Source organism: Elaeis guineensis, chromosome 1 (genome assembly GCF_000442705.2).
Source record: "Elaeis guineensis isolate ETL-2024a chromosome 1, EG11, whole genome shotgun sequence".
Lineage (NCBI taxonomy): Eukaryota > Viridiplantae > Streptophyta > Magnoliopsida > Arecales > Arecaceae > Elaeis > Elaeis guineensis.
Genome location: NC_025993.2, coordinates 19,331,195 through 19,352,591, shown reverse-complemented (window position 1 = coordinate 19,352,591; position 21,397 = coordinate 19,331,195). Strand labels below are relative to the sequence as shown.

The 21,397-nt window shown below is 40.7% G+C and overlaps 2 protein-coding genes across 4 annotated transcripts in view; one reads left to right on the top strand and one right to left on the bottom strand.

The window, feature by feature from the left end:
• Positions 1 to 6,256: 6,256 nt before the first annotated feature.
• Positions 6,257 to 9,851, top strand: LOC105035063 (probable glycosyltransferase At5g25310). Its single transcript, XM_010910459.4, has 4 exons — positions 6,257 to 6,700; positions 6,813 to 6,985; positions 7,689 to 8,049; positions 8,933 to 9,851. The coding sequence occupies exons 1-4, from the start codon at positions 6,479 to 6,481 to the stop codon at positions 9,599 to 9,601; spliced, it is 1,425 nt and encodes a 474-aa protein (XP_010908761.1). The 5' UTR covers positions 6,257 to 6,478; the 3' UTR covers positions 9,602 to 9,851.
• Positions 9,852 to 10,255: 404 nt separating this feature from the next.
• LOC105035061 (flowering time control protein FCA) overlaps positions 10,256 to 21,397 on the bottom strand; it is a 31,492-nt gene continuing 20,350 nt past the window's right edge. For all 3 annotated transcript variants that reach the window (XM_029261819.2, XM_019847197.3, XM_010910457.4), the window contains exons 11-18: positions 13,526 to 13,718; positions 12,454 to 12,882; positions 12,006 to 12,206; positions 11,703 to 11,909; positions 11,588 to 11,626; positions 11,206 to 11,268; positions 11,066 to 11,111; positions 10,256 to 10,613 (exon numbers count right to left, since the gene is read on the bottom strand). In XM_029261819.2, coding sequence (XP_029117652.1) covers positions 10,603 to 10,613; positions 11,066 to 11,111; positions 11,206 to 11,268; positions 11,588 to 11,626; positions 11,703 to 11,909; positions 12,006 to 12,206; positions 12,454 to 12,882; positions 13,526 to 13,718 — 1,189 coding nt within the window. In that variant the 3' untranslated portion in view covers positions 10,256 to 10,602. The remainder of the gene's footprint in view (positions 10,614 to 11,065; positions 11,112 to 11,205; positions 11,269 to 11,587; positions 11,627 to 11,702; positions 11,910 to 12,005; positions 12,207 to 12,453; positions 12,883 to 13,525; positions 13,719 to 21,397) is intronic.

The window sequence follows — 21,397 nt, the reverse complement described above, 5'->3', positions numbered from 1 at the left end:
CCTACTACGAACTTCTCCCAGACTTCGTTAATAACCGAGCTTCTCCGACAACGAGATTTCTACAGTAACCAGACTCTATCCAAGTTTCTACGACGGTCGGCCGCCTTCCGAATTCCACCCGAGCTCCTGCGAGAACCGAACTTCTACAGCAAGCAGTCTACTCCGAACCCCTACTGCAGGCGGTCTACTTCGGATATCTACTCTGGATCCCAGACGAGCTTCTACAATGGGACAGGCTCCATCGGCCAGGTCACTACTCTGAGCTTCCATGACAACCGATCTTCGATCGAGCTTATACAATAAGCGGCCTCCTTTCAGCCTTCTGCAAGAACCGGACTCCGTCCGAACTTCCATAGCGGATGGATTCCGGACGAGCTTCTACAACAGACGGGCTCCAGCAGTGAAATTTCTATAACGACTGATCGCCTTCGATGTCTGTCGAACCTCCCCAGCCATCAACCTTCAATAGCGTCAGCCGGGCTTCAACAACGCCACAGGATCTCCAAACTCCTCCAGCGGACGAACCTCCCCAATGTCATCCGAAGTCCACCACCGACCGACCCTCTGCCAGATTCTTCATGAAATCGGACTTCTCTAACGAAAAGTCTCCGTCTGAGCTTCTACAGTAGATGGTTCTCGCCTGCAGCATCAGTGCTCTAGGCACCCAACAACTGTAAAACCGTCACAACCTCAGAAACATCCGAGCTTCTCCTGGATCGACGAGATAGAGAGCCATTCCACTCCATCAGACATCCCAGCCGAGCTTCAGCCGACAGATCCAAACTCTCTGGCAAGTCACGACAACAGTTGCTACCCTACCCCACACTCTGTAGCGGATTCTGCATGGCTCCAGCACTCTCTGGCAAATCGCGACAACGGACACCACTCCACTCTCCGTAACAAACTCCACGTGGCCCTGAACGACCTCTGACGCCACTACTCTCCATAACAAACTCCACGTGGCTCTGAACGACCCACTGCCAGGCGGTTACAGATGTCACTGTCAATCAGTTATGCTCTCCATTTATAAAAACGGACCCCCAGATACGTTCTTCTGGAAGCTCGAAACTCTATTTCAAAACTCTGCTAAAATTTTTCTCGAGCACTCCATTTCTGTTGAAGCAGAGTATTGACTTGAGCATTGGAGGGTCTTGTCGGAGCACCCCCAACTCCAGTTTAGACTTCCCTTGCAGGTCCTGATGGCGGTCGCGGTCATCCCAACTCCAGCTTCTCCGACTTCTAGCGCCAATTCTGTTGGTGCAGAATTTCGTCGAAGCCGGAGAAGCTGGAGTTGGGATGACCGCGGCCGCCGCCAGGACCTGCAAGGAAAGTCTAAACCGGAGTTGGGGGTGCTCCAGCAAGACCCTCCGACGCTCAAGTCAATACTCTGCTTCAACAGAAATGGAGTGCTCGAGGAGAATTTTAGCAGAGTTTTGAGATAGAGTTTTGAGCTTCCAGAAGAACGTATCTGGGGGTCCCTTTTTATAGACGGAGAGCGTAACTGATTGACAGCGACGTCTGTAATCGCCTGACAGTGGATCGTTCAGAGCCACGTAGAGTTTGTTACGGAGAGTAGTGACGTCAGGGGCCGTTCAGGGCCATGTGGAGTTTGTTACGGAGAGTGGAGTGGTGTCCGTTGTCGCGACTTGCTAGAGAGTGGTGGAGCCATGCGGAATCCGCTACAGAGTGTGGGGTAGGGTAGCAACCGTTGTCGTGACTTGCTAGAGACTTCGGATCTGTCGGCTGAAGCTCGGCTGGGATATCTGATGGAGCGGAATGGCTCTCTATCTCGTCGATCTAGGAGAAGCTCGGATGTTTTCGAGGTTGTGACGGTTCTACAGTTGTTGGGTGTCTAGAGCACTAATGCTACAGGCGAGAACCATCTACTGTAGAAGCTCGGACGGGGACTTTTCATTGGAAAAGTCTGGTTTCATGAAGAATCTGGCAGAGGGTCGGCCGGCGGTGGACTTCGGATGACGTTGGGGAGGTTGATCCACTGGAGGAGTCTGGGGATCCTGTGGCATTGTTGAAGCCCGGCTGATGCTATTGAAAGTTGATGGCTGGGGAGGTTCGGCAGACATCGGAGGTGATCGGCCGTTGTAGAAATTCCGCTACTGGAGCCTGCCTGTTGTAGAAGCTCGTCCGAAATCCATCCGCTATGGAAGTTCGGACGGAGTCCGGTTCTTGCAGAAGGCTGAAAGGAGGCTGCTTATTGTAGAAGCTCGGTCAAAGATCGGTTGTCATGGAAGCTCGAAGTAGTGACCTGACCGGTGGAGCCTGTCCCGTTGTAGAAGCTCATCTGGGATCCGGAGTAGATATCCGAAGTAGACCGTCTGCAGTAGGGGTTCGGAGTAGACTGCTTGCTGTAGAAGTTTGGTTCTCGCAAGAGCTCGGGTGGAAACTGGAAGGCGGCCGACCGTCGTAGAAACTTGGATGGAGTCTGGTTACTGTAGAAATCTCATTGTCGGAGAAACTCGGATATTGACGAAGTCCGGAAGAAATTCGAAGTAGGGTCGTTCGCGGCCGGAAGAAGTCTGGAAGGGATTCGGAGAATAGTTGATCACTGTAGAAGATCAGCTAATAGTGAATCCCAGAGAGCCTTTGGAGCTGCCCGGTAGATGAATGGAGAAGCTCCTTGTCGGAGAAGTCCAGATGGTTGAGAGAGTTCAGAAAGACGTCACATAAGGTCGGAGGCCGGTAAAGCCCTGGAAGGGTCGGCTTTTTGCAAACTTCGGCTGGGGGTATTTTATACCCAACAAATCCCATTTTCTTTTTTTAATTGTTGTTATTTTAAATTTTAAGTTATTTGCATTTTTGAGCTTCTTAATAATTTTCTAAAAAATTTCTTGGGCTCTAAGTCTTTATCCCAAGCCAAGCCAAATTGTTCGTGATTTTAAAAACTTTTTTGCTAAAAAGTCACCATGACCAATTACATTTAACAATCAAAAGCACTTATATTTAACAGCTCATCAGCATAAATGGATTCAATACATTCAAGAATTATTTGGTGACTTCAAACGGAGGGACTGGTGATGTATAAGACAATTTTGGCAAGCATACCAGTATACAGCGAAACCCTTACATTTGATGGGCGGCAGAATCGTTCTTGGGTGTAGTAGAACCTAGGCTTGAGCAAGAAATAGTAGAAATTAAGAGATTGAATAGGAAAAGGAATCCAATAATCTTTGTATTGTTTCCTCCTAGATTTTGTTGAACAACAGCACTTTCCACTGCTATCACCGGCACCAGATTCCGACCTGAACCGATCTATGCTTGAAGCAGGTGGAATACTTGGGAATCCGGAAGCATTTCGTGGTTCAAGAAAATTCTTTGCAAGTGAAACGCAAAGCCACCGCTTATCATGAAATTTGGGGACCCTAGCTTGTAAGGTCACTGGCCTCCTTAAGTCTGAAGTGCAAACATCATGCAAATTACTCCCCATATATCTTTTTTTTTGAAAAAATTATTGTCTACACTGTATGCACCAAGTGGCCATGCAAGCAGCCAATCACAATCACTGGTTGTTATAGACTCCATTCATCAATCACATATCTCAACACACCATCACGGAGACCAGCGGTCATGATTTGCTATGTGCTCAACCATGTGGTGCATACGGTGAAGACAATAATTTCTCCTTTTGTTATTTCATTTTGGATTTGGTGCACATGAACATGTCAACCTCCCAGCTAAATTTCATTAACTCTAAGAAGAGCCAAACTTGATCTGAAATTTTTTAGCTCAGGTTTGGTTAGGCCTTTGAAATACCATGAGTTGAGCTCGAGTTAATATGCTCATCAACCCTATTTAGAAACAACATGATCAGGTGACCCATCCTAACTTACCCCGGCTAAAATATTCGGTCAGATGACTTCTTGGTGAGATCATCCACCCAAGTTGCAATCCTGTAGTAGTAATTATGAAGTATGATAACATAAATGTTGAAGCATTAGATAAACTATAGCTAGATAATCTTTGTGAAGTTTCATCATAACTGGAGGTACATTCTCTTCCTTTGAATAAAATCAGGTGGCCACTAGTCTTGCACCATTAGTCTCCTCTTTTCATCAAACCAAAAAAAAAAAATCTTTGTGGGTTGTTACCATAACATAAGCTGCATTTAATTAGATGGAGGGACAATTCAAGAGGTGGACCTACAAAGCAGACAAATCATCTTTGATGCACAGCCCCACCCATGCAAGCGAATTAATTCATAGGATTACTCTCACATCGTGCATAATCCCCAGCCTATGCTATTAATTTTGGTATAGGACATGTAATTGAGTTCTTTGGAAGCCAGTAAACCTAATTTTGAGCAATCATCTCACCTACAAATCTTTCAAGCATATAGGAAACTAATATTTAATTGCCTCTGCCCCCCATATTTTTGGTATTTATTATTGTTTTAGCCATTAGTGTTTCTAATTTCCAACGACAACTCACCCGAAGGGCCAGATAGAAATAACGGGGCTTGTAACTTGTCCGTAAATATAGTTGAAGCAAAGGGCGGAAAAACATAAGAATCTTCGATGCTTATATTAGAGGTTACTTTGCTAATAATTTGGAAAATAGTGAAGTAGGCATTGGGGTGGTTGGGCCCCTCCAACGAAAAAGAGGCAGATACGGGTTCAATTTGCCTATAGTACATTCTCTAACAAAATTAAGTAGATTGGAAATGTTCATCATGTAGATAATCCACCAAGTCCATATTTTGAAAAAAAAATATATGGATATTGTATTAATATAAAATACATTTATAATACCATGTCATATTACACTTGTTTTGAGCAATATTTAGATAATCCAAGAAAAAGCTCCAATAAATATCTCTTCGACTGCACATAGAAATAAAGAGTACAGCTTGAGGATTGCATCATTAACCCCTATTTTGGGAAAGAATCAAATTATATAGGTCTTTGAAGGATTTCTATATACTTCTAATAGGATTCATAAATCATAGCTAATTAATAATTTTCATTCATTTACATATCCTATGAAAAAGATACCTAAATAAAAGATGAAGGTGGAGTGACCCTCTATGTTCTTTTTCCTAGTTCTTTGGTCTAAAAAATATTTCTTAAAGAATACAAATAGAAAAGGATAGACTTGACATAAAGCTACGATGCCTATGGCCAAAAGAAGGCCAAATTCAAATTCAAAAGCCCAACGCCGTACAATATCCCAAAATATGATATAAGAAATATTTATTATCAAGATAAATAAAAAATGATCGATCTAAAAGTGCAAATGAGTTGAGCAATTCGTAGCTACTCAAATTCGACTCATATCCAAGATCAGCTATTATCGAGCTCCAGTCGAATTCAAATAGCTAGAATAGTTTTTTGAGTCGAATCCGAATATCAAAATACTCTATTCAATTGCTGGCAAGCCTAGTAGAATATATACACGCACACATAAATATACATATATATTTTTAATAATATTATATTTTATTTATAATATATTATAAATTTAATATTTTAAAATATAATATCTTATTTTATTTTAGTAATATTTTTATAATTATGATCAAGATTCGGATTCGAGCTTAAACTCAAACTTGAATATTTCTTGATTGATATTCGAGTTGAACCGAATCAATTTTGAGTATTATTCCTATTAAGCCGAGTCCGTCTTTAAATATTAAAACTCATCATTTGATCCTAAGTCTCAAGCCCAAATTTTCAAAATGAGACGAGCGTGAGCCTCTAGCTATCCAATTTGACTTGGCTCTATTACATCCGTAGATCAATTAATAAAAATCAATAAATATTTAGTGAGAGAGAGAGAGAGAGCTCACAACCATAGCGCGAAATCTACCTAGGTTGAATTCAAGCCCATAGCTTGCTTGTGTGATCGTCCCTCCATCTTCTTCAGCGAGTGGCATACCTGTAGATTTATAACATGATTTATTCAAGTCCATAGCATTTGTGCGATCGGCTCTTTATCTTCTTCACGTAGTGGCATACCTGTAGATTTATCAGACTTGGCGGTCAATAATTTACCACTAAAGAATGAACTCGAATCATCATACACTTCAATACAGCTGGCTCAACCCTCTCACCCGAATTCGGTTATCCGTCCTTCTTCTCAATGGCATATTTGTAATTTCACCGCATTTAACGACCAATCACAAAACCATGAACAACAACGTCGGCCTCTCCCCTTCCCCTCTCTCCCTTCAAAATAACTTAAACCAACAGCATATATACTCTGCCCCCCGCCCCTCCCCATCCCCCTACGTCTCTCTCTCTCTCTCTCTCTCTCTCTCTATTATTTTAATATATAACGTGAGAGAGCCCCCTCCTTCTTCTTGTCTCCATGATGGCGGCTTCGAATCTCTGAATTCGTGCAAGCAAAGAATAGAGGTAGCCAGAGATCGAAGGGAAACGAATCGAATCCTCTCTCTAACTATTCTTAATCCTGCTCTCTCTCCCTCTGACTCCCCAGATCCATCTCTTTCTAATTTGTTAGAAGAATGGAATGTCAGTCTTTTGGTTCATGGAATCGGACCCTCGTCCTCCTCCTCCTCCTCTCCTCTGCCATCATTCTCTTCTTTGCCTCCGGCCGCGGCGGCGGCTCCGCCACCTTCGATCTCACCTCTTCCTCGTCCCTCCGATTGCTGGCCAGGAACCCGAGGCCCGTCCTTAACCAATTTCCCCGCGCTCTCCATCAAGAACCCGATCGCCTCGTCCTCCAAGTATATCTGCATCTACTTCTACTACTACTACTACTACTAATACTTTCTTTCGGTCATTTGATCTTGCTTTTTTTTAATGGATGAGCTTTTTTAATGGATGAGCGGGTTTCAGAGAAAGAAGGCCAAGGAGAGAACGCGAAGTAGAGTAGAGGAAGAGCTCGCGAAGGCGCGACGCGCGATCCGCAAAACCTCCTCCTCCTCCAAGAGAAACGTGTCGGGAAACGTTTTTCATGGAGAAGACGTCCCCATCGCTGGCATCTACCGCAACCCCGCCGCCTTCTTCCAGTATCTCTCTTAATCCGCACATTCTCGCTTGCTTTCTTTCCTTTAATTTTTTTTATATTTTTAGCAAAAGAAAAGATATTTGATTTTAGAAAAATTTATACCTTTCTCATAAAGTGGAGCTACGAGGGCCCATTGGCATGCACACGTGTCACGTGTGGGCGGTACAAAAATGGGAAAAGGGAACCAAATGAAGAGAGAGAGAAGGGGAAGGAGGGGGGGGGGGGGGGGCTCAGCACGCGCGCCGGGGGGCGCTTGCGACCACACCCTAGCTGGCATCATTTCACCTGACCGCATCGCTTAGGATCATCCGCGGAGCAACGAAATGTAGATGAATCCAGTTCCGTTGTTCATTCTGATTCTCGCCTTATTTGAACCAGAATTATCAGATAGACGTTGAGCTGGCAGACGAGTATAACGGAGTGGTTCATGATTCCACGCCACCTTTTAATATTTAATCCTTGTTCTATGGTTGGAGGTATGGTTGGAGGTAGGGTGGCAAGCAGTAGTACGAGTAGGCTCGTGGGTTTAACTAGCGCCTAAATTTTCGTCGGCTCTTTTTTTTTTTTTTTTTTCTTCTGGAAAAAAAGAAATTATGATCCTTATTAGAAACGTTGCAATGGTCATTATAAATTATGATCTTGTGGAATAAATGGGGGTATAACGAAAAAAATCGGAAGTTAATTGCATGCACCTTGGCATGCAGGAGTTACGTGGAGATGGAGAAGCGGTTCAAGGTGTACGTGTACGAGGAAGGGGAGCCGCCGCTGGTGCACGAGGGACCCTGCAAGGACATCTACACCACGGAGGGCCGCTTCATCGAGGAGCTCGAGCAGCAGCAGGAGGAGGTGGGAGGCGTGAGGACGTGGGACCCGGCGAGGGCCCATGCCTTCTTCCTGCCCTTCAGCGTGGCCAAGATGGTGCGGTACGTGTACAAGGACAAGAGCTGGGACCACACCCCCATCAAGCGCTTCGTCACCGACTACCTCCGGGTGATCGCCTCCAAGCACCCCTTCTGGAATCGCACCGCCGGGGCCGACCACTTCATGCTCTCCTGCCACGACTGGGTAACGTTGCTTCTACTCTTTACTTCTCCATGATGAGTTGAGATCATGAGATGATGGTGGTGGTAAGATTAATTTTTTACAATCATATAAACTAATTATGGGTAAAATAGAAAGTGGACTTGTTTCGATTTTTCACAATGAAAAACGAATGAATTAACTGGTTATAAAAGTGGATAAGATATGAATAGGTGAAATATTTATATAAAAAAAAAAGAAGCATGCTAAGAAATCCGTATATTCTGTTAGGATTATTGAGTTTAGTCGCCAGTTAATCAGAAGTTTGTATATCTAAGTTCAATTAGGATTTTTACTTATCCAATTCTGGTAACGTGATCTCTGAATTGATTCCGTGAAACCCAAACAATAAGATAACGTACAGTAATTTCAAAATATAGATAACTACCTAATCATTATCTCAGATCACCGATTTCAGTTTTAGTCTATCTGAATTATTGTATAATATTCAAATTACATCTAAAGTTCTTTAGCGACAAACTGGAGAGAAACCCAGAGAATACCATATCGCATACAATGATGCCTGGTTTCATGAGGTGAACATGAGAGCTTGAAATCCTTCGAAGGAAAGCAAACTCTTTTTGACTCCCGACCCCATCTAGAGTGAGTCATTATATGACGTCATTCACCCTAGCTATTATATGGGGTGCCATCTGGATAATTCCATACCCGGTCTCAAAGGCATTTCTTGTCTAAGTTTTTGACTCCAAGAAATTTTGGGAAATGACTGAAACAGTGCTAAAATTATAGAAACACCAACGATAACAACTTGCATAACGTTATCTTTGGGAAATAACTAGAACACCTATGCTACTACGCAACAGTGTGTACGTATCTCTAATAATAATTAATAAGCGTTAAAACGCAGGGTCCTCATGCATCCAGAGCCAACCAAGAGCTTTACCACAACTCCATCCGGGCCCTCTGCAACGCCAACACCTCGGAGGGCTTCCTCCCCCACAAGGATGTCAGCATCCCGGAGATCCACCTCCACGACGGCAACATTCCCCGCCAGCTCCTCTCCCCTCCCTTCCCGGACCTCTCCGACCGCCCCTACCTAGCCTTCTTCGCCGGTGGCAACCACGGCCCCATCCGCCCCCTCCTCCTCCACCACTGGAAGGGCCGCCACGACGACCTCCCCGTCTACGAGTACCTCCCCAAGGGCCTCGACTACTACTCCTTCATGCTCAAGTCTCGCTTCTGCCTCTGCCCCAGCGGCCATGAGGTGGCGAGCCCGAGGATCGTCGAGGCCATCTACGCGGAGTGCGTACCGGTGCTGATATCGGAGAGCTATGCGTTGCCATTCAGTGATGTCTTGAGGTGGGAGGCGTTCTCGGTGTCGGTCCCGGTGGCGGAGATCCCGAGGGTGAGGGAGGTGCTGGAGAGGGTGGGAGAGGAGGAGCTGAGGCGGCTGAGGGAAGGAGTGAAGGCAGTGAGGAGGCATTTTGTGCTCAACAATCCGGTCAAGAGGCTTGATGCGTTCAATATGATACTGCACTCGGTGTGGCTCAGGAGGCTCAACGTTAAGCTCGATTAATGTAGTCCGTTCGTGGTATCAGCTGGTACAAGGAGAAAACCTTCCGTTTTTTGTGGGTTGTTTTATTTTGATGAGAAATAGTCGCCTTGTAGTCCTCTCTCCCCGCTTTTTCCTTTCTTCTCATCTTAATCTTGATGTCGGCGTTTGCACATAATTATGAAGCTAATATATCATTCGAGGAATCGTAATTTTATGCCCCTGGGAATGTGGCTGTGGCACATCATTGTCTCCCAGTATGGTCTTTACCTTTTGTAATGATTCTATGGGACATTTTCAAAACGGGTTCAGACACGAAGCTGTTCATCCTAAAAGCAACGAGTACGCAAAGAAGAAACCTTGCTCCTTGGTAGCTTCAGTACGATTTAATTGCTAGCTTGAGTCAAGAAAACAGAGAACTCTATAATAGTAGCTCAAGCTCAATTCAGACTATGTTTCCACACAGAATCATGACGGAGCTGACACCAAACACATCTCAAATTTACCTGAATACTGAAAAACTCAAAGCCCGGTCATTAGTAAACATCATAATGTAAACATCATGACGAAAGCCTAGTTCCCCAATCCCACTGAACTGTAAAGAATACCTTTTCCTTCTATCATAAATTCAGCACCTTGTTAAGAGGCTAACAAAGTTCAAGAAACACAGGCAAGAGATGTTAGACATGTAGAAGGATGATCACATAACAGAGTAGATCCTGGGAATGTACCCATAGGAGAATAAATAAACAGAATTCTTATTGATCTATATGTTTGAATTAAATAATTATCCTACAAATTCTATCACTAAAAAAAAACAAAAAAAAAAACATTTCCACTCCTTCAAAGTTAGTTAAGGTGCAGATGAAATGCAGCCCCCATCCCTTCCTCTTCAGATTCATCACACTTCTCACTCCGCAAGCTCATCTTCTTGATGTTTTATGGCATCGATATACTGCTTTACTGCACCTCTGATGGCACTATCAAGAACCTAAAGAGGACGCCAAGCTCGTGTCATGAATGAACTACTGGTTGCCTGATAAACGACAGCAACTTAATTAAAAAAAAACCGCTGCATAAATCTTCCAGCTTTAAAAAGAAAAAGAAAAAAAGTGCACTCAGCAGTATTGTAATCAAGTGTATCCACCAGTTGATAAAGCAGTTAGATAACATTTATCTAGAACTTGCAATTAGGTTAAGCAATTCAAGAAGCTATTAAGAAGAATAACTTCTCAAGCAATTCAAGAACTACGTAACTGGACCCACAAGCACCAAATTTGTGACCCCTTACACGGATGTGAGAAATTAATAAATCTCAGACGTAGGCACCTTAGTCAAAGCAAATCAAGTTAGGGGATGAGAAGAGTACTCATTTCAAAGAAACAGACAGTGAGTTTCGTGAAACAGGGAGAACTAACTACTTACAGATACACAGGAATATAAACTAATGAGCATAACGTTAAGGGTGGCAAAAAGAATGTAGCAAACCTGGGCCCATGTTTTTCCACATCACCTCCTGTCCAGCCTGCATTGCCTGCAAAAATTGCAATACAGGAAGAAAATATGGCAACAGAAATAGGAAATGAATCTAGAAGCCCAAGAAAACAGGCTGATTCACAAGTAAATACCTGGTGGACTCGAGCTGAATCATTGATTGAATTGGCAGCTTGAAATTGTGCATAATTGAAATCCTAAAGAAGGGATTTTATAGGATCAGTCCTAAGCGCAGTTGTAATAGTGATAATCAATTCTATCACCACTAAATGTTTGTGTTTGTTAAGCCCTTGTTTCATTCTACAAATGGTAACTTTTGGTCACCATTAAATGAGAAAGTGATTCAACATTGACTCCTGAAATATTCTCAATAATCAAACTGTCATGAGGGATTATTTGGTTATGCAACACCAGATTCCCTAGCATATGTCCACATTGGATGGACATGATGCCATGAAAGCAACCATGAAGTAATATAATTATACAAAATTAGAATAATAAATCATCAGAATTTACCTGATTGTTTTGCTGGCTAGCCAAACCAGAAGCTTGATACTGTGATAACAATTTTCCGCATTAATAAATGAAGTGAGTTTTACATTACAACTGGACCGAGTAAAATGCCACTGACCGGCAAAGGCTGAAGGACCTGCACTGATGCCTGCTGCCTGAGCTGCACTTGAGATTGTGTTTGTTGTGTTTGAGACACTTGGGTAGACTGTATTGGTGATTGTGACTGGGCTTGAGATGGTGGCTGAAGATGTTGTGCAGCTAGTTTCATCTGTTGTTGCGATTTCTTCTGTTCTTCAAAACGTGTCAACTCCTCGGGTTTCTCCCACTATAAAAACAAGAAAATACATTTTCTCATATCTAGAGAGATACAAAGAATAATATGATGGACCAACAAGGCAACAAAAGTAATAAGAATGATCACCCTGCTTTCACGAGTAACACAGTTGTAGTAGTATTTATATCCATCAGGAGAGGTGTGCTCTGACCAGTCACAGGACATTGGAACTGCAGATTGAGTAGCTACTGGAGGCGGAGTTGTGGATACATTTGAAGACGTCACAGCAGTAGGTGTACTAACAGGATTGCTGGGAGCTGATTGAGATACAGCTGCACTCCATGGAGACTGTAGAATGCAATTAACAAAATTCTGTATCAGTCAAAAAGAGTGCAACATGAAAAGTGACGATATAGGTAGCTTCATGGTTTTTCCAGAAACAGTGGCATAATGATAGGAAAAGCATGTTCAAGCAAATGTGATGATTAAAACACACTGCATAGAATTTTTTACTAAGATATCAGTGAAAAGCCCAAGTCTAGCGCACACCCGCCCCCACCCCCCGCCCCCCCCAAAAAAAAAAACTAAGGATGACCTGCTGTTTCGTAGTCTGAGAATTTTGCTGCTGACTTGCACCTGAGGGCTGTATCATCTGCAGCTGTTGCTGAAGCTGGGAAATTGCCTGTTGTGATGATTGAAAACTTAATTGTAAAGCTTGTGCCTGTTGTTGCAGAAGCGCCTGTGTGAGTTGTGATGGCAATTGTTGGACAGGCTGCTGAAGCTGTTGCTGAGAGATGGTAGATGCAGGCATCTGCTGTTGGCTAGAAGCAGCAGCCATACCTGGCTGCTGTAGATTTAATGGAATCTGCAGACCATTGGCAGTGGCAGTCTGCGGGAATAAAGCTTGTGAAGCAGGCAGTTGTGCACCCAAATTAAGTAACTGCTGGGAAGGCAGGTCCTGGCTAATGGAGGGAAACCCCATAGTTTGAGGGATTTGAGCCTTGCCAAGCTGCTGTATCGGCATCTGCAAGTTTATATCAGGGAATGAGAAGCCAAGTTTCTTACATATTAAAATGCATTGGCCTGTAAAGGAGATTGTGGGGCCCTCCTGTTTCCACTATGAAGTCCAAAACTTATGCACATGCCCGTCCAAACCAAGTGTTGAGTAAGGATGTGAAATTCCTAATTGATGCTGGATACCTCAGCATATGCCAAGAAGTACATGTCCAGTTAATTATTGGCTCAGATGACTTGGCAAAAGAGGAAGAGTAAATCATGTTTCATATGCACATTAAATTTTTGTATCTTTTTAATTTCCACCCATATAAATTTAACTTTTCCTGCAACAAAATATGCATATAATCACCATCTTTTTTGGATGTACATTTAGTTCTGTTCTTATTCCTTAAAATTTTACTTGCCCGCACATATTTCATATATCTGCTGTTGTGCATCTGAGTATCAGGTTTCGAACTTTTTGTGTGTCAACTTTTCCAACTGTTTATAATAAATAATTAATGAAGTGATAATTAATTTTTATGAATATAAGTAAACAACAGATCTATTAAAGATTTATGCAGTAAGACTAATAATTAATGAATAAAAAGCTTGTTCCACTGTGCTACACAAAAAGGTTCACATAATCAAAAAGAAACTGAGAGACTTACAGAAACTGAAGATGTTGTCAAGTCACCAAGTTTGGCAGCTAGATTACTGCCAAATCCCTGACCACTAGCTTGAGGAGATGGTTCCATTGACTCACGACTTGCTGGGTGCCAAGTATTAGGTCGCACTCCTCCACTCATTGGCTCAGCAAATTTGGGTGGTCCACCAATTGGCTCACTGATTGTAGGTACTGGCCTGCATAAATAGATTATGGAACAGACAAGAATAAGAAATTTGAACAATGAACAAAAGAAAGATACCTTTACATATATGGCAAAAATAATTCACGCTTCTCTTTTGAAAAGGCAAAGACAAACGAAAGAATTCAAAATTCTTGGATTAAGGCAATAAATGAGCCTCAAGACCATAGGCAAAAACCACACACACACACACACACGGAGAGAGAGAGAGAGAGAGAGAGAGAGAGAGACTACACTCAAATCGATCCGGAAGCAAACCTATCGCTTCCGGAGCCATCTGATACCACATCAATCCCAAAGTAATAAGGGCACTGGTTAACATGTTAACAGGAGCTGTTAAGTGGGGGAAAGGCATTAATGAGCCGCTCGTACACTCTCCCCCTTCCTCTATATTACAGCAGTGACATGTTTCAGAGAAGAAAAAAAAACACTTCATTAATTGTTGAGACAGCAGTGCTATGTTTGGAAAAAAAAAAAACACTTCATTAATTGTTGGGACCCATGTCTCTAATATTTTTGTAGTGTTTTTTTTTTTTTAATTGCCACAGACTGGGTGTTTATCCTTAAGCATTTATGTTTACTGACAAGGGCTTAGTGTTTATTCTCCAAGTATTTCTGTTTATCTCTAGAGGGAAGCGCAAGAAGGTACCTCACAAGTTTCTGCTTATCATGGCCTGTTTGTGTTTATTTTAGACTGCTTTATGTTTATTGCATCCAAACTTTATGTTTATCCTTCGTCCTTATTGTTTATCATAAGCAAGCCCTGACTTGACCAAAGGTGAGGGGGTCGAGTTACTGTTTGTTTCTACCATGTTTCTATTTATCGGCACAGACTAGATGTTGATCCTAAAAGATTTGTATTTATCCTAAAGGGGTTAGTATTTTATTCTTTAGATGTTTCAGTTTATTTCTGCACGTGCAGGTTTCTGTTTATCCACGACCAGTTTGTATTTACTCTTAGAAATTAATGAAGGGGATCCCAACAATTAATGAAGCGGCCAGTCTGCAAGAGTGAGCGGAGATCATACACCCTTTTACCCTCTCTCTCCATTATAGCAGCACCACATTTACAAGAAAACACTCCCCTGCAGCACGTGCCATCCCATTAATGCTCTCTTTTTCCCTTTTTCCTTGGCAGCTTCCATTAATCTGTTAACCGGGGCCCTTGTTACTTTGGGATTCGTCCAAGATCGACAGCTCTAGAAGCAATAAGATCTGCTTCCAAATCCATTCAAATAGTCTCTCTCTCTCTCTCTCTCTTCTCTACCCCCCTTTCTCTCTATCTATCTATCTACCTATATGTAGATATAGATATCGATATAGATATAGATATAGATATAGATATGAATGGTTGCTAATATCTAGATAAGCCTATATTATGAAACTTGTATTTAGATTCACCTAGTGTACCAAACTGAGGTAAATAAATTTCAAAAAACTAAATCCCAAACAATGACAACTTTGGTTAATATTGTGTTAGATGTCCTTCAAATCCTAAGACAAGATGGATATCCTACAAAAACTTAAGTGTACCAAATGAGCCCGTCCTCATGCAAAAAATAAATAAGTTCATCCCTCTCCTTTCCTTGTTCTTGACCATTGACATTACCAAAGGTTGATATATGACTTCAGCATGACTCCATTATAAGGCAATAATGGTATCTTGAATAAGCTTATGGGATGATTATGCTTCATTTCATATGGCATCTCCCATGATCCTTCGTTCCTTGCTCTGAAATTTTGGTTGAAATTAAAATATTTTAGCCTAAATAGATCAATCTCCACTAGAACCAAAACAACATTATTTGGTGTTAAGTCATGTATCCTTGACACATCGGTCCTTGCTTTGAAATTTTGGTTGACATTAAAACACTTTAGCCTAAACAGATCAGTCTATATTAGAACCAACTACAACATTATTTGTTGTTAGCCATGTTTCAATTGCTATTAGGTCTATTGGTCTCATCTTCAATCTAAAGTGGAAGCTTATTTATTGGGGACATATTGAACATCTAGAAATCCCATTGTATGATGAGTATGGATGCCATTCTATGAATTTTTAACTCATCTTTGGAAGAAGTTTTTAAAATCAGCAGTGCTTAAACTATCTTCAATTTAATGAAATCCTCACTTTTTCATGTTATTGTTCTACTTTCGAAAAGAAATATGAATCAAGGATTTCTAGAGTCTTAACATGAACAAACATACTTTGGTGTATAAGCTAGCTAAATCAACAGATGTAGTAGTTTTTGTAGTAATTGCATACATTTTTAATTCATATATATGGAACAGTAAGAACTGATACATGCTTTACAAATAACTTATCATTTGTGTTTGTTGCAGTTTTAGAGATTGCCAAATCAGGGTCATTCCTTTGCAGTAATTATACTTCTTAGTTGATTTATAGTCCTTAGTTGAATTAACGCTTCAAATAAAAACACACTGTTTTAACCATTAATGGGCAAAAATTATTATGCCTGACTCAAACAGCTAACATGTCACACCACTTAATGGTGATATGTTGTCAATTTCACATTAAAATTTTTATTATTTTCTATTATTTCTCTTTTTTTCTTACATTTTTACTTAAGACTTATCATTTTATTATCTCATAGCAAAGCTGTTAAATGTATGTCCTAGAAGCCAATATGACTGATACATTGTAATATATCTAGGGTACAAATTTATACTTAATATATTGATATGATCAATAAAAGAGGTAAGTTTTTTTTCATTCAAGTGTAATATGTCCTTGAATCGTCTATGTAATTAGCTTCGATACATATTCTCAAAGTGTTGAGAATTGAGACATGTATTTCATTCCTAAATGCTCCCGATCATAAGATCATCATGAGAACGATGATGGATCCGGACAAACTGGCGCACAAATCACTTTTTTTGAAAAAGATGGATCTCTAGTCTACTGTGTAGAGACACAGAGCGACAAGTGCGGATGGTTGTTAGAGAACAACTAACACTGAGCGTGACCATACGAGAGATCACTTGGATTTCTATTCGATCATCAGTGATTATCTCGATGCTATAGTTGTGTGACTGGTCCTTTGACTTGAGATGGTACTGCTACTCGCAGTGAGGCTGCTGGAGTTTGATTAACACATAAACATGGGTCTCAATGAGCCCTTGTAGTGGATGTTGGCGACAGTTAGTCCACTGTAGGAGCGGGATGCACATCAAAATAGGATCTATCGACCTTGATAGAGAGAAGTAGTCCTATGAGATTTGAGAGGCTAAGTCCAAAAGTCTGTGGCCACAGCAGTGTGATTGATAGAAAAGAATTTCTATAGAAGTCACAACTAGACTTGAGCTAATCAATCTATCATATGATTGATGTTGAGGTTTGACGATTTATCCATGATCTATCATCTAGTCGGGACTCACAATAGAGGGACTAAATCACATGTTAACTACACCTAGAGGTTCATTTCAGTTCTACTAAATTGCCACTACATACTGCTAGGTGTCACTGGTGGATTGTGAGAGCTCACCAGGGTTGTTCCAGATCAACAATCCTTGTTGAGTTAGAGTAGAATTATTCCGATTCATTGAAAAGAGTTTCAATGATACGATGATAAAGATCATTGTATGTCTCACTAATAGATAGAATTGAATCTATGAGGTCACGTAACAAAGAGATTAGGCCTGAAATAAGTAATTGAGCTTATGAAGTATCCATTGAGTTTAGAAAAACCTATTAGGTTCATGGTAACCTTGCTAGCACATGATTGGACCCAATTTCTCTTTCCATTAGGATTACTTATTTGATAAGCTAATTCTAACTTAATTACCTGTTAATTACCTACATGAATAAGATTCATGAGACTCCAATTATTGGGTGTCTAAGGTTATGAATCACATAAATTAAGGGTGCAAGTCTCTTATGAATCTCCTTGATAGTTATTATGGGACGCCACTTTGATTTGATCAATTTGTGCGTGTCCATTAATTAGAAAGCCTTTGATTTTCATATAGGATGTCTCTTGGGTGCAAAAGATGTCTAATTATGGATGCAAGGGCTCCAATAGTTGGCACCTAATGGGCTTTCTAATGTAAGTTGGATAACTTAAGTTAATAGGAATCTTAATGCAAGTAGGACTTGTATTATGAGATTGAATAGGATTCAATCCTTATGCCTATTTAAAGGAACCTCCTCTTAGATCCCTAGAGCATCAAAACCAGCAGCCTCTCACACCCAAAGGTTCTCCCCACGCCCTCTCTTCCTCTCCCTTTCTCTTCTCTTGGGTGTTCTATACACTCCTTCCTTGGGACGCACGTCCCAAGGAGTTCCATGCCCAAAGGAGTTTGGGTGTCTCTTTCTTGCGATTTCTAGCATCTGATAGCAGCACATAGCAAGGAGAAACTCTAGAAAAGTAGAGAAAAAGAAGATCAAAAAAAAAGATCAAGTATTGATCGTGATCCAAACTTCGTTCAGATTCAGCAGGCTAAATTTTGGAGAATCAAAATTCCAATTACAGAGCGCTATTCCAGACTTATCCCGAGTGGATACTCATAGAGGCTGGACACTTGTGCGGCTAACAGAGAGCTTCATCTCTTTCAGATCCAGTTTTGAAGAAAAAGATTGTGAAACAGGTATGTAATTTGATCACAATCTGAATTTCAGCACATATCAATTTCAACATATGAAATAGATCCATGTGGTTTTATATTTTTATGTATGCAAAATTCAGATTAAAAGTATTTTAATCTTATTCTCCACTGCGGTGTTTAGAAAATAAAAGTTTTGAAACACATGCATGCACCAAACCCAAAATTCCAACAGTGATATTAAAGCCACGGATTTTCATATGCTGAATTTTGACATACATGTTTTTAAAAAAGTTTCAATCAATTTTTTCCTTGATACATAAGATATATGGATGGATTTTCAAATCTGAAATTTGATTTTGGATTTAATTTTAGAACATATAGTTGATATGTTATAGCATGCATAGATCTGAATTTTGATTTAGAAAGAGTTCTAGTCCATGTTCATGTAATACATATATGCATGCATAAAATCTGAAATTTTTATATGATCTAAATTTTGATGTATATATATGATATATGATGGCATTTTTAGATCACAAATTTATTTTTAATCTGATCCATGATTAGTATATGAGATATATGACATTATGCTAAGATCTGAAATTTTGTTTAGATCTGATTTTACATGCATATATATATGATATATATTTGTATGCTAAAATCTGAAAATTATTTTCATGTTCTAAAACTTACTTTCATGCAATGAATTTAAATTTGAAATATGATTTTAGAATCTGAAATTTGTGTTTGTGCATGAGAATTTTTGTCATGGAAAAATCATAAATTAGGTCATGTAATAGGATTGCATTTAATGTTTTTGATTTGAGTCATATGGGTCTAATTCGATTAAGTAATTGATCAAACCAAGTCAAGTGTTGATAAGAGTCAGATCAATTAAGTTAATGATCATACAATTATTGTTGATCAAATCGATTGAATCCCATATGTAGAATCGATCAACCTAAGGACCTAATTTGGCTCGTTGGTTTGAGCCTGATTTGCTTGAGCTAACCAATTATGTTCAATCGACCTATTGGTGTTTAAGGCAAATTAATGAGATGTGATTATTTAATTGGTTCCTTTAGCCGACCTGACCAATTTATTGGTGTCTTAGGAAAACAACAGGGGGACCCCACCGATCTCCACTTACCTGGCCAATTTGAAAGATTGGGACTTGAATTAGATTGCTTAGCAATCTGATTTAGCCCATGCCACTTAGATCGGTTATACGATGACTGATTAGATGAGATCTAAACCCAAACCTCTCCACAAATATTAAATCCGTAAGTTTCCACCATTGTAGATGTGCGGATGTGTTACCAGCATTGATTGTTCTCGACTGGTCACAATGGTTCAGTGCATCGGAAACACGCAACCACTCTATTAGCAAAGAGTTGCTCTAAGGTAGGGATAAGGTTGGACCCAATAACTGTTAGGTGAGGGACCCAATGACGGCCTTGCACCTGCTTGCGAACAGTGGGTCGGGCTTAACTAAGAAGTGTGGGCAATAACTGTTAGATGAGCCCACATGACTTAGAGACCAAATGGCTGCAACATGCTTAGTGAAGCATCTGGACAAAGAGTCGCCTACAAATCGGTGTGCATGTTATCAATAACTGTTAGGTGAGATGCATGTCATCGGTGAGACCGCAGCACCCACTAAGAATCTTTTATCGCGTTAGGATTTTCATTTTCTTCCAAGGGAGTAGAAGGACCGAAAAATTAGTGTGAGTCATTATTTGCATCTTAAAGTCCCTATAAGCAAATTAAAATATTAAGTACAAAAATCTAACTTGAATCTCTACTCTTATAGTTAAATCATCATGTCAGCCTCAAACCCTCTATCTCGCATCCTTGAAATCAATCGTTTGACTGGTAATAATTACAAAGGCTAGCTCAGAAACCTCAGGATTGTCCTGACCTCAGAAAAATTAAGCCATGTGCTTGATCAAGATCCCGTTGTGTTACCAAACCATCCTACTGCTGAGCAGAGAGTTGCTTTCGAGAAGTGGACAGATGAAGACAATCGGACCAAGTGTTATGTACTGACGTCCATGTCAAACGAGTTGCAAAGCCAGCACGAGCATATGCCCACTGTCCGGACTATGATCACTCACCTGCAAGAATTGTATGATGAGTAAAGCCATACTACATGTTTCAAAGTGTCCAAAAGACTCTTTAACCTGAAGATGCGCGATGAGCAGTCTGTCCATGAGTACCGTATAACAGTGATCAAGAACATTGAGGAGCTTGGAAAGCTCGGGCTAGAAATACAAAAGGAATTGCAGATGGATCTGATCTTTCAATCCCTTACTGGTTCAAATAGTCAATTCATCATGAATTTTTATATGAACAAACTTGACTGCACTATTCTCAAACTAGTCAACATGTTGGTCACTACGGAGGATACCTTGAAGAGTTCAAGGGACATTGTTCTCGCTGTGGAGCGGACTTCTTCTTTCAAAAGAAAGTCTGTTGAAAGGAAGAAAGCTAAATCCGCAAAGAAACAGAAGAGAGAGAACAAGCCAAAGAAGGATGGTCCTAAGACGGTTGAAGCAAAGAGAAAGTGTTTCCATTGTCATGCTGAAGGCCACTGGAGGAGGAATTATCCGAAATACCTGGAGAGCCTAAAGATCAAAAAGGATGACAAACCTTCTGAAGGTATGCTCATAATTGAATTTAACCTTACGGTTTCTTCTACTTTTAGTTGGGTATTAGACTCTGACTCGAGTGCTCATATATGTACCTCAATGCAAGGTCTGATAGAAAGTAGAAGGTTAAGAGAAGATAACATGATCCTTCGGATCGGCAATGGAACAAAGATTGCTGCAGAGACCGTTGGCACTTACCCTCTTCGATCACCGTCTGGCGTTAGATTAGATTTGAAAGACTGTTATTATGTTTCTGTAGCTAATCAGAATTTAATTTCCATGTCTGTGCTAGCACAGGAAGGTTTTGAAATTTGTTTCAATAAAGATTTTTGTTCCATTTATTTACGAAATAAATTGATTGCACGGGGTATTTTAATTGACAGTCTTTATCACTTGCATGTTGATGCGAATGTGAGCCTAAACGAGCAAATAGTGAGTGCCGTAAGCCAAAAGAGAC

Excerpts from the sequence above, each read along its gene's own strand:
- LOC105035063 (XM_010910459.4), top strand. The coding sequence starts at position 6,479 with ATGGAATGTCAGTCTTTTGGTTCATGGAATCGGACCCTCGTCCTCCTC. Across the intron at positions 6,701-6,812 it reads CCGATCGCCTCGTCCTCCAA|AGAAAGAAGGCCAAGGAGAG; the intron begins GTATATCTGCAT and ends AGCGGGTTTCAG. Across the intron at positions 8,050-8,932 it reads TGCTCTCCTGCCACGACTGG|GGTCCTCATGCATCCAGAGC; the intron begins GTAACGTTGCTT and ends GTTAAAACGCAG.